The sequence below is a fragment of the Myotis yumanensis genome, unplaced genomic scaffold (assembly GCF_028538775.1).
Source record: "Myotis yumanensis isolate MYYU_CA2020_CCGP unplaced genomic scaffold, mMyoYum1.0.hap1 SCAF_10, whole genome shotgun sequence".
Classification (NCBI taxonomy): Eukaryota; Metazoa; Chordata; class Mammalia; order Chiroptera; family Vespertilionidae; genus Myotis; species Myotis yumanensis.
The window spans coordinates 8,357,680-8,369,997 of NW_027223761.1; the positions used below are offsets into that span (position 1 = coordinate 8,357,680).

Genomic DNA, 12,318 nt, shown 5'->3' on the forward strand with positions numbered 1-12,318 from the left:
GAGGGAGTGGCCCAGCTGGGGAGCAGTGATGGAAGCTGGGCGCGCCCAGAGAACCACCACTTAAAAATCCTGCCCTCTCCCCTTCCCTCTGAGATTCCTTAGTCTGTTCCATATTTCCATGTCTGTGTGTTGAGTGTCTGCCCCCTGGTGGTCAGTGCACATCATAGGTACTGGTTGAAAGATCGCTTAGGCTTATATATATATAGATTTCAGTATGTTTGGCTAAAAGATAAGGACATTAAACATAACCACACAGAGACCCACGATTCCTTAATATCAAATGTGTAGTCAGTGTTCACATTTTCTGATCTTACATGATTTTGACAGTTTATTAGAATAGGGATCCAAATAACATCCGTAATTGCAATTGGTTAATGTGCGTGCAAGAGGCAACCAATAGATGTTTCTGTCTTTCCCTCTTCCACTCTCTAAAAGATCAATGCAAAAATATCGTCGGGTGAGGATTAAAAAAAAAACAACACACTAAACTATGAGGAAACAACAAAGAAAAGAGAGAGCAGTCTGTAGCAGAGAGGGGAGTGCGATAGCCTGCAGCAGGAAGCGGGGTGGGATGACTGGGGATGACAGAGCAGGAGCGATCTCTAGAGCTGCCAGCTTTCTCCTCCCAAACCCTAGTGCAGCCAGCCTCGCAGGAGCTCCCTTTACCTTGAGGTAATTTGTTCCCAGTCCTTGTAGCCAAAACTGAAACATGAGTCAGTATGTTTTTAATATTTGAAGGAAGCAATTCAAAATATATCAAAAGGTTACAAGGTGAACTAAGTCAAATAGAGGTTTTGGTGTTGTCACACGGTCCTCTCCACGTGTGAAAATCGTTTATATTAATCCAAGGAAGGTAGAGCACTCTTGGCGGGCGGGGAGGGCAGGGGTCTTTCTAGGGAGGCGATTCCAGTCTGGCTGCATCTTAGGGTCACCTGGGAAGCTTAACAATTCTTGCCTGGCATCACCCCCTTCTCCCCCCAAGTTTCGGGTGACAGCTTTAGACTGTCCCCAGGAGACGCCGAGGTGTAGTCAGGGTTGAGACGCCCCAATCTAGAGACTCGAGGGCACAGCCGTCTGGACTCAGAAGTGAAAAGTGCATGTTTTCTTCGTGAATCTTAGTTCCAGTTCGATAAGTTTTTTTTTTCCCTCCGGAAGTGAACCCTGGTCTGAGGACGTGCACGTGCTGGCGAGGGAAGGGCTTGAGGCGTTGTCCGTCCGTCCGTCCGTCCGTGCGGTCTCTACTGTCGGGGTAGCTACCCTTCGGAAGCAGTGCTTGCAAGCACCAATTCCACTCCCTCTTGCTTTATTCTGGTTCTTTTAATATAACAAGTTCGTAAGCTACAGGTAGAAGACAACTATTACCTTCACTTTGTTTAAAGCATGATTTAGTGCTCAGTCTTAAGAGCATTTTTTTCCCCCACAAATGAACACAATGAGGAGTCACGCACTTTTTTTTTTTTTAATTTTTTAACATGAGGCACAAAAAAGATTCTTTTCACGTGCGCTGTTTTACAGCTACAGGCTGAGGGGAGAATGGCTTCCAGGGAGCAGCCTCGAGGCAGTCACGGCCCCATCACCTGGGACGGAGGAAGGGGAGGTTGCAAAACGGCCTCGTCCGAGCTCAGACGGACGCCTGCTGCGGGGGCTGCCCTGGACGGTCCCTGTGCCTACGGCCCGAAAGCGGGCTGAGCCCTCGAGGGAACCGTCTGCCCCAAGCCTTCCGTCTTTTCAGGGCTAAAGTCTCATTCTTCCTATCCACCAAGTGTAGCAGCCGCTTAAAAATCTAAGAAATGACCCCAGAACCAAACCTCGTCTGTGCCATGAACCTGAGGCCTGGCTGCCCAGGGGGTGGGCATGACTTTAACAGCCTAGATGAGGGGAGGGCAACAAACCACGTGCAACTACAACATCTGAAGTAATATTTACATTTGGAGACCTGGGCCGGGAAGCTGGGAATGGCGTCGCGGCTGGGCGACCTGCGCTTTTCCTTCACTTGCCTGAAGCCGCACCTCCTCTACCGCGCTCCTCTCCCGCCGCTCGCATCCTGAGGCGAACACCCGGCCTCAGCCCCGGTCTCTCCGGACAAGGCGCCGCCCCGCTCTGAGCCACGCCCCCGCCTCTCCGTACGCGGCGCCGCCCCGCTCTGAGCCACGCCCCCCTATCCGTACACAAACATGGCGCCGCCCTGTGTTTAAGCCACGCCCCCTGTCTTTCCGTACAGAAAATGGCGCCTCCCACCTTGGGCTTAAGCCTCCAGGTGAAAAGCTGCCTCCCGCTTCCCGACGCAGAGGAGCTATTGCGCTGGCCGCTACCCGGCGGGGAGGACGGCCCGCTGCGCCGCGAGGGATGTGGCCTTTGAGGGGCAGAGGCTGAACCGCCCCGCCCGCCGCGCATCTCTCCCCGCCTCCGCCGGGGCGCCGGCCCAGCCAGATTCCCCGCCCCGGACGCAGCTAGGAAAACGCCGACTCCGCCGCAGGTGAGGGAAGCGGACGCGGAGGCTGTCAGCACGAGTTCGAAATGACAGGCACCTCTTCGCCGCCCCGCGTCGGGCCGGGTCCCGGTGACGGCGGGTGGAGGCGAGGAAGCGGCGGGGACCGCGAGCGGGTTTAGCGCGGCCTGCGTCCCACCCCTCGCGGCGGTTCTCCGGACGCGCCCCGCTTCCATCGCTGCTCCCTGGCTGGGCCACTCCCTTGCCGGCCCAAACAGTTGTTTACAAAGGCGTCTGGGAGGAGTGGCGCCGCGTGCGGGAGGACGTGGCTCCCGGCGTCGGTGGACCGAGCCCCTGCGTTTTGCCGAAAGACCCTCTGTGCTGGGGGCGTCTCTGGTGTCCAGCTCGGCCCGGGCGGAAGCTCCGAGAGACGGTCTTCACGGCCCGAGCGGGGACCCCGCCCCTCGGCTCCCTTTCCAGGCTTGGCGGGCACCGGGGAGTGTTGAGTGAGTGAGCGCACTGTGAGCGCGTGAATGCATCCTCCAGCCCGGAACCGCCCCTGCCATTCACGGGAAGCCGGTCGGGAGCCATCTGTTGTCATGCACGGTCTGCCTTTAAACGTCCCCCAGACCGGACAGGCGTAGGCTAGCTGCTTGTCCAGATGGGGAAGCGGGGCTAGTAAAGGGCCAGCCTGGGGACCCGTGCATGTCCGAGACCAACGCCCATCCCTCCCGCAGACTCCGACATCACTGTGATGACACAGCTGTCAACAGAGCCTTAGTGGGTGTCTGTTTGGGGCATATATGCATGGAGCATACGTGGGGGCTATGGTTGGTCTTGGCCCTTACGAAGTTAAAAATCTAGGTGAAAAGTTGTGTTTTTGTTTGTTTGTTTTTAAAGAAAACTAGCAATTTTACAATCTGGCCCCAACCCGTCTTTTTACCTTCCTCACCTGCCTCTTATGCTACTTATGTATGTGCCTCCACTTGTGCTCTCCCTCTCCCCCTCCAGACAGTTTTGTTTTTAATTGAATGAAATCCTACTCTTTCCTAAAAGACCAGCTCAAATGTCCCCTTTTCTGGGAATATCATCCTCCTTGCAGGCAGAATTAGTTTCTCCCTCCGCTCTATTTCCTTAGTGATTTCATAATGCCATGAAGGCTTAAGTTTCACCGTGTTTCCTTGTCAGAATGTCTCTCTCTCCCTCTAAACCAGCGGTTCTCAACCTGTGGGTCGCGACCCCTTTGGCGGTCGAACGACCCTTTCACAGGGGTCGCCTAAGACCATCCTGCATATCCGATATTTACATGACGATTCCTAACAGTAGCAACATTACAGTTATGAAGTAGCAACGAAAATAATTTTATGGTTGGGTCACAACATGAGGAACTGTATTTAAAGGGCCAGAAGGTTGAGAACCACTGCGTCTAAACCATGCCTTTTCGTCTTTCTATTACTATTTAAATAAGCATATTTTGAATTGAATTTAAGGCAACGGTGAATGCCAGATGTCTAGTCGTGCAGGAGTTCAGAGAAAGGTGCAAACACTGGTGAGGTTGGGGAAGGTCCTGGGAGGAGCGTGGACCCGAGCCTAATCTTACAAGGACGGGTTAGTTGATGTAGCTAAGTTTCCTGCCTTTCCTCCTCGGAGCATAGAATGAATTACTTCATCCTTCTTGAGCTCATTCCCAGCATGTGAAAGGGATAAAATTAGAAGTGTTTTTGTTTGTCCTTTCTCTTAGGATTTGCTGGTAATGTTATCTGTTGGCTCTTGGAGCATTTCCAGAGCCAAATAGGATTTAGAACAGAGAGGAGATGGGTGTCTGGAGTGAGATGCTGGAAGGTAAAGGGGAACTGTTTTAAAGCCACATGGACTCTTCAGGACGTGAGGGTGACCTGGCTGCAACGTCTGTCACCCCACTGATCGCCAGGGTTGATTCGGCTGATCTGGCTGGTTAGGCAGGTGTCCCCTTCCTCCCTCACCACTCCATCTGCCTTTCTCCCCAAGCTGTGCTCTTGGTCGAAGATGGCTTTCCCCGCTAGAGGAGAGGACTAACTGTTCTTGTAGCTGCACTCTCCTGCTAGAATCTCCAGACAAGCTCTCAGGGTCCATTTGTAGAGCATAGGGTAGTCAAGCTTCCAAGACTCCAGACACATTCAAATGAGGTGCTGCATGTGGCAACCTGCCATTCAAGAAGAAGGAAGGAAAGAAGGAAAGAAGGAAAGAAGGAAAGACGGAAGGAAGGAAGGAAGGAAGGAAAGAAAGAAAGAAAAGAGTCTTCATATGAATAATACAGGCCTGAAAATGTAAATTCCAGTAACTTCATTCTATTTAATGGTGGTATCTAAAATTCCAGGTAATTATATCAAGTGATTCTTCTCTGATGTGCAGAAAAGAGTCTGCCATAGACTCTTTCTTCTGATCTCTGGATTACCTTCCAGGTGTGTAATGAAGTTTAATTAGTGTTTATGAAAATGTTTTGTGATCTTCAAATGCTAATAATACCAAGACTGATTATTTTCAGTAGTGTAAGTGCAGGAACGGAATGTTCATCTTTCTCCTCCCTCAATTGGAAATACCTTAGGAATAGAGAACTCTAAAACGGGGGTGGAAACCAACTTGACAAAAACTTATACAGTAAATAAGAGGTTACTATTCCAGGCCTTTATTAACTGGCCCAAACTGACATGGTATTTCTATTCTAATCAGCAACTAAAAAAATTAAAACCGCACCCAGCCACATATATCATGGTTATTGGCAACTTCCTGCTTTACTCATCATCCTTTTCTGCTGACTGGTAAGGAGTTGCCCCACACATTCTTCTTAAATGCTTCATAAGATTCTATCTTCTATCCGTCATCCAACGTATCTCATTCACATAATGGGATCCGGGAACCAACTCCTCAGCCAGTGTGTTCACTTGGAAGCCTGATTAAACATTAACACATTATTTCCAAAGTTTTCCTACCAGCACTCAGGAGTGAAAGTAAAGAGTTTTAAGAGTTGAATCACTCTTTGTATTAAAATGGAAGCAGGCAATTTATAGCCCTGTGTTCTAATGTTACATGGTACTCAGGAATGGGACAAAAATACTCAAACTTGTTACTCTCCATCTGAGATACAGGTCCAGTAATTTGATAAATAACAAAAGTGTATGTTTAATCATTGGAGTAGAATATTATAACTGGATAAGATCCTAGCAAGCCTATTACTTTTCCATATGAGAAAGCTGAAACCCAACAAGATTAAAAGATTTGTCAGGAGTCACACTGCTAATTACTGACAGAGCTAAAACATTTTGCTCCTTTTTTTTCTTCCCAGGTTCATTATCTTTTTTCTTTTTAGGAAAGTGAATAAACTTAATTGAGAATGTCTGAAAATCTTGAGAAGACCAATATAATTGAAGCAGGAAAATCAAAATCAAATGATTCTGAACAAGGCCTGGAAGATGCCGTGGAAGGTTCTGATGAAGCTTTACAGAAAAAAAAGTCAGGCTCTCCTAGCACCCAGAGAGTGCAAAGACCTCACTGTAAGCAAATCTAACGTTGGTTAAAAGCAATATTTTCAGATGATATTTTTATTAGGCCTCCCTGAACTAGGTTCTAGTAATATGATAACATTGCCACTAATTAGCATTTAAGAACAATAACAGTTTCTTCTTTCTCTTCTAACTGGCAGCCTAGTCACTTGTGGGTTTTCAATTGCATGAGAAATTAAAGTTTTTGAATAATGTCCAGAATGTTCCTGTCTTCATGCAGCCTCAGTGACATTCCAGTTTCTCCGAAGTGCTCTGAAAAATAGGAGGTTGGAGTCTATATTGCAGTTTTAATTAAAAGAGTGTTTGAAAGTCTGAAGCAGGTCCCAGCCAGGACTGTGCCTGTGCAGGTTAAAAAAAGGGGGGCGGGTATTAAACTGGAGTGACTTCACCACACCCTAGGTTCATTGCCTGGGGGTTGAGTTCTCACAGGTTGAAGGAATTCAAATTGCTGAACATACATGGTAAAGACACTTCAGATCCCTGGCAGGGAGCAGGTCTCCTAAGATGAAAGGGTGGCAGTTTTTGTAGACATTCCCAGCAGTTGCCCCAACTCATGTCTTTTATTAAGAATACTTATGTTTTTTGAAGTGAGTCCAAAAATGAAAGTTTTAAGAGGGGATGTCATAGTCTAAGAATGTCATTGCTGATGTTATCTCTTTAAAGTATAGATGATCAGTAATTCTTCATAGTTGGAAGAAGTACAAACATTTTTGTGTTTCCAGATAATTTATTAGTCAACATAGTACCCTTTTTCGGGTGGGGAGGGAAAGCACTTACGAGTGTTTCATGAATTTTTGTCCATGTGGCTTTAAGCTACCTGGACACAGACCCTCCCATTCGCCCCCCTCCCCTCCACCCGACACACACACCCTTAGTATTCTCCTCAGCCCTTCTGCTAAAGAATTTGTCCTGCATGATGACAGGCTGCTTTGGGAGCTTTCTCTTCCCCAGAGCTGTGCTGTAGCTCGATCACACTACATCAATGATAGGAGCAGCTCCAGCCTTGTTTTGGCAACATTTACCTGTGTCTGCTCACTGACCAAGGCCCACAGTTTGTCAAGATTGACAGTTGGGCAGAAGCTCTGGTTCCTCTTTAAGTGGTAATGCCATCAAAGTAACCTGGGTGATATTTGTCCAAGTTGATCCTGGGATGACGCATGCCACCAGCATTCCCTCAGCCTCTGGGGCTTCCAGTGCCTGCTGATGCAGCTGTGGCCGTGGCTCATGTGGCCCCGAAGTTTCCAGGTCTTCCTCGGTCTGGATGGCGTGTCAGCAGCCAAGACGAAAGTTAATGTTGTATTATTATGGCAAGCATTGGACCCTTTTTATTACTAGGAGAACTTGGTGTGTTTCTGTTTTTTCATAAATTTAAGATGATCATACATTTGGAGATTTTTGCAAAACCAAGGTTAAAACAAATTTGGAAGACCTGGTGACAATCTCTGGATTTCTTTTTAAGAGATTAAGAACTCGGAGTTTAATAACTCCTGATACATGATATTGATATACTACAGTGGACGTTCCATTTTCTGATGAATGGTAACAGAAAATACTGGCTTTAAGAAATTTAGTAATTATTTTATATATAGTAAATTCCTACTGAGTGCCTTCAAATTTTTAATCAACTTTATGGAGGTATAATTTATACTACATAGTAAAATTCACCAATTTTAAGTGTGCAGATTGATGAGTTTTCACCAATACATTTACAGTTGTGTCACTACCACCACAATCATGAGCTGCTAGAACATTTCCATCACCTCCCCAAATTTTCTGTGCCCCTTCACATTAATCTTCCCCTTTCTCCACCATCCCTGGGCAACCTCTGATTTGCTTTCTGTCGCTATAATTTTGCCCCCCCCCCTTTTTTTTAAGTCATCACCCAAAGATATGTGGTTTTTTTAAAATTGATTTTAGAGAGAGGAAGGGGAAGAGAGGGACAGAAAGAAACAATGCGAGAGAGAAACATCAATTCGTTGCCTCCTGTACTTGAGACTAGGGATCAAACCCACAACCTGGGTATGTGTCCCGTCTTGGAATCAAACCCATGACCTTTTGGTGTATGGGACAACATTCTAACTAACTGAGCCACACTGGCCTGGTCGGGAGTCATTTTTTATACATATGCTATCTAATTGTTCCAGCACCATTTAATCAAAAAATTAATTTTACCTTATTGACCACATGTATAGTTCCTGTATGTGTGTGTTGTATTCGCCTATTTCTGCATCTTCTGCTCTCTTTAGTTGATCTATATGTCTATCCTCGTACCAAGAACACCCTGTTTTGATTATTGTAGCTTTACAGGGTATTGAAATCAGTTAGTGTGAGGCCTCCAACTTTATTCTTTTTTCATTTTCAAAATGATTTTGGCTTTTATAGGTCTGGTGCATTTTTATATAAGTTTTAAAATCAGTTTGGCAATTTTAATTAAAAAAATCTTGCTAGTACTTTGACTGGGGTTGCATTTTGTCAATAGATCAATTTGGCAAAAATTGACATCTTAATATTGAGAATTTCTGTCTGGGCTTTGATTTAGGGTATCTATTCTATTTTTAATATTAATGAAGCCAATTATTATTATTTTTATTAATATTTTTCTGGAAATGCTTAGAATTTTGTTGCATTTTTCCAACTTCCCCTTGTGTGACCAAATAAAAATTTTTACCAGACGGTGTATGACCAGCTCTTGGATTTAGTTCCCTTTTTCTGCTGAGCAAAAGAAAAAAGTAAAAGAGGAAGGAAAATTACTTTTCACCAACTTAAAAACTTTGTAACTATTTTTTTTATTCTTTTTAAAAAAATATTATAATAAGTATTACAAAGGGTATTACATATGTGTCCTTCCCCCCCCCCCCCCCCCCGCCCTTGACAATCCCCTGCCCTCCCTTACCCCCCAGTGTCTTATGTCCATTAGTTATGTTTATATGCATGCATACAAGTCCTTTGGTTGATCTCTTACTCCCCTCCCTTCTGCCCCCCAACCCTCTCTGGCCTTCCCACTGCAGTTTGGCAATCAGTTTGAGGCAGCTCTGCCTCTGTATCTATTATTGTTCAAAAGTTTGTAATGGTCTTTATTATCCATGAATGAGTGAGATCATGTGGTATTTTTCCTTCATTGACTGGCTTATTTCACTTAGCATAATGCTCTCCAGTTCCATCCATGCTGTTGCAAATGGTAAGAGTTCCTTCTTTTTTACAGCAGCATAGTATTCCATCATGTAGATGTACCACAGTTTTCTAATCCATTCATCTCCTGATGGGCACTTAGGCTGTTTCCAGATCTTAGCTATGGTGAATTGTGCTGCTATGAACATATGGGTGCAAAAACTTTGTAACTATTAAACCCTGTGTAAACCAGTGACATTATTTACCTCATTTTAAGCCCAGATCCTGTCAGATGACATAAAATTAATATTGTCATCTTCTAGGCCATTGCTTTTCAAAGTATGATTTCTGCAACCATGAGTATCAGCTGGAGACGTGTGAGAAATGCAGATTCTCTGGCCCTACCCCAGATCAGCTCAATCAGCAATCTGTTCTCACAGCATTTCTCCCCTGCCCTTACCCCCTAACCCCTGTTCTGTTATAGGCTAAAGAACTGCTATCATGGACTTCATTTTAAAAACAGCTTTATTGATACACAAAAAAATTCATGTATTTATCAGAATTATCCAGTGTTCCTTGGCTCAGAACACCTGGGGAGATTTCTGGAAGATAAATCTCAAGTTTTATCAAAGGAGAGGGAGAGATGGAGTCCAGTTATTGCAGCTATTGATACGGAAGTGAAATCTACAGGACTTGGATATCAGGGCAGTGGGATGGGAGAAATCAGAGGACTCAAGGTTTTGATACAGTGAGCCTGTATTCTACAAAGTTCTTGTGTCACACACCCTCTGATTTCTTCATTGGTCGCTTTAGAACTCATGTTCTCTCTTGGTATCTGTACAGGGTAGTGTTTTAGCAATGTTTAAACAGCACCTGGCACCTGAAGTACTTGCTGCTGTTTTAATTTGGGGAGATTCATTCATGGACAGTTATTGGTGCAGCAAAATGTAAACTGCTCATGGGAGCAAAACAGGAAATCTTAAATCTGGCGTCTCTTGTTTGTCATTTAGGATTGATAGCCTGTAAAAGTTTTTCTGTCTCAGTTCATTGTAATCATTTCTCATTGACTAGTCTTAGTAAAACAAAACATGTTTTGAGCATTGTAAACGATTTCTGCTTTTAGGACTCTAGATTTAAAAAATAATAATAAATAGGTTTATTGTTTGAAATTGCCGGAATATTTTCATAAGTAGAGGCCTAACCAAAAATTACTAGCTGGTACCAGAACCACTGCCTTCTCCTTACTTTAATAGAAATTCTAATTTAGAGAAGCAAATCTCTTACACTGGGTTTTTTGTTACAGCCAGTCCTCCTCGCTTTGTGACAGTAGAAGAGCTTCTAGAGACAGCAAAAGGAGTCACTAACATGGCTCTAGCCCATGAAATTGTAGTCAATGGAGACTTCCAGATTAAACCTGTTGAATTACCAGAAGATAGGTAAGGTGGTTACTAAGTTACTTGTTTAGTAGAATACTGTCATTTCCCAGTTCTGGGAATGTTTTCTTCAGTTGATGTCATTATATTCAAATACACCTCTCCTTTTGTATGTTTCTAAAAAATACTCCTCTACCAAGAATTACTGGAGTTTGAAAGTGGATCGAAGGACCATTGATCCTTCAAAAATGTAAATAAAAATCTTTCATGTTCACTTCTCCCTTCTCCATAGGACTTAGCTGCCTCCTACTGTGTTTTCATTGCTTGTTTCATTCATTTCTCGTAACTATCACATTGCACTGTAGCTGTTGGTTTACTTGTGTTTCTTACCAGGTTGTAAACTCTACATCAGGGGTGGGGAACCTTTTCTGCCCAGGGCCACTTAGATATTTTTAACATCATTCGAAGGCCATACAAAATTATCAAATTAAAAATGAGCCTGCTATATTTGGTCGAACATTTAATTAACTCACCCTAAGGCTTTGGCAGGGCCAGCCCAAGTGATTTTGTGGGCCTTATATGGCCCAGCAGGCTGGATGTTCCCCACCCCTGCTCTGTAGACAAGAACTATACCTTGTTTTCTGTATCCCTAGCACCTGGCAAATACCATATTGAACCTAATACTCTATTGATTGTAAGGTGCACTTTTTAAGATGTATGGTCATAAGAAAGAAAAATCATTGGCCATTATAATTGTGAAAGTGCCATGGAAAAAAGAAAGGAGGAGGAATGGCGGCTGGATTGGCAAGTGCTAGTGTCTCCCACAGTAGGCTTTTAAATATGACTTTGTAGACATTTCTTATGTGTTTTGCCAAGATAGTACTTTTTCACATTAATAATGCAGAATTAGCCCTAACCGGTTTGGCTCAGTGGATAGAGCGTCGGCCTGTGAACTGAAAGGTCCCAGGTTCGATTCCTGTCAAGGGCATGTACCTTGGTTCCGAGCATATTCCCAGTAGGAGATGTGCAGGAGGCAGCTGATCGATGTTTCTCTCTCATCGATGTTTCTAACTCTCTATCCTTCTCCTTTCCTCTCTGTAAAAAATCAATAAAATATATATTAAAAAAATAATGCAGAATTACTTGTTTTGCTCTCATAATATAATTACAAGTTTTATTTATTTATTTTATTAATCGTCATTCAAGGATATTTTTCCATTGATTTTTTAGAGAGAGTGGAAGGGAAGGAGGAAGGGGGGAAGAGAGAGAGAGACAGAGACAAAAAGACAGAGACATCGATATGAGGGAAACACATTGATTGGTTGCCTCCCACATGTGCTCTGATCGGGGCCAGGGATCAAACCTACAACCCAGATATGTGCCCTTGACCAGGAACCGAACCTTCAACCCATCAGTATGTGGGCTGGTGCTCTAACCACTGACCCACACACCCACACTGGCTGGGAGATAATTACTGGTTTTAATGAAGTGTTATAAGATGTTATAGTTTGGTACCTCGTCTAAGCAGTTGTTTCATATATCACGTGGAAATAGGATATTTTTTAGGAAATAAAGTGCTTTAAACTATATATATGCCGGATTGTTATTTTAAACTACTTAATCATAAATACCTTAGGAAACTTGATGGTATAAAAAAAACCTAAAAATTAACAGCTCTAAACTTTCCAATATTCTTTTTATCATATGGAATTGTTAATGCTGTTAACTGGTTTAATGCCATATGTCAAATTAGTTGAAAGTTATTCTTTCCAGTGATGTACTTATTGAAATAAATCACTAACTAAAAATAAGAAGACATGTGATTAGTTTAAGTATGTCTGGTAAATCTTTTCTTTATTCCAATTAAAAA

The 12,318-nt window shown here is 43.9% G+C and overlaps 1 protein-coding gene across 10 annotated transcripts in view; it reads left to right on the forward strand.

Annotated features, from left to right (window-relative positions):
* Positions 1-2,227: 2,227 nt before the first annotated feature.
* TCP11L1 (t-complex 11 like 1) overlaps positions 2,228-12,318 on the forward strand; it is a 32,409-nt gene continuing 22,318 nt past the window's right edge. For 4 of the 10 annotated variants that reach the window (XR_011472954.1, XR_011472955.1, XR_011472956.1 and 1 more), the window contains exons 1-3: positions 2,228-2,476; positions 5,775-5,958; positions 10,379-10,511. Coding sequence is in view for 7 of the 10 variants with exons in the window: in XM_070427752.1 (XP_070283853.1) it covers positions 5,799-5,958; positions 10,379-10,511 (293 nt within the window). In the remaining 3 variants the exon portion in view is untranslated. Of the gene's footprint in view, positions 2,477-2,703; positions 2,935-3,025; positions 4,870-5,774; positions 5,959-10,378; positions 10,512-12,318 lie in introns of those variants that run through there. The other 6 variants (XM_070427748.1, XM_070427746.1, XM_070427750.1 and 3 more) reach the window with 6 other exon arrangements.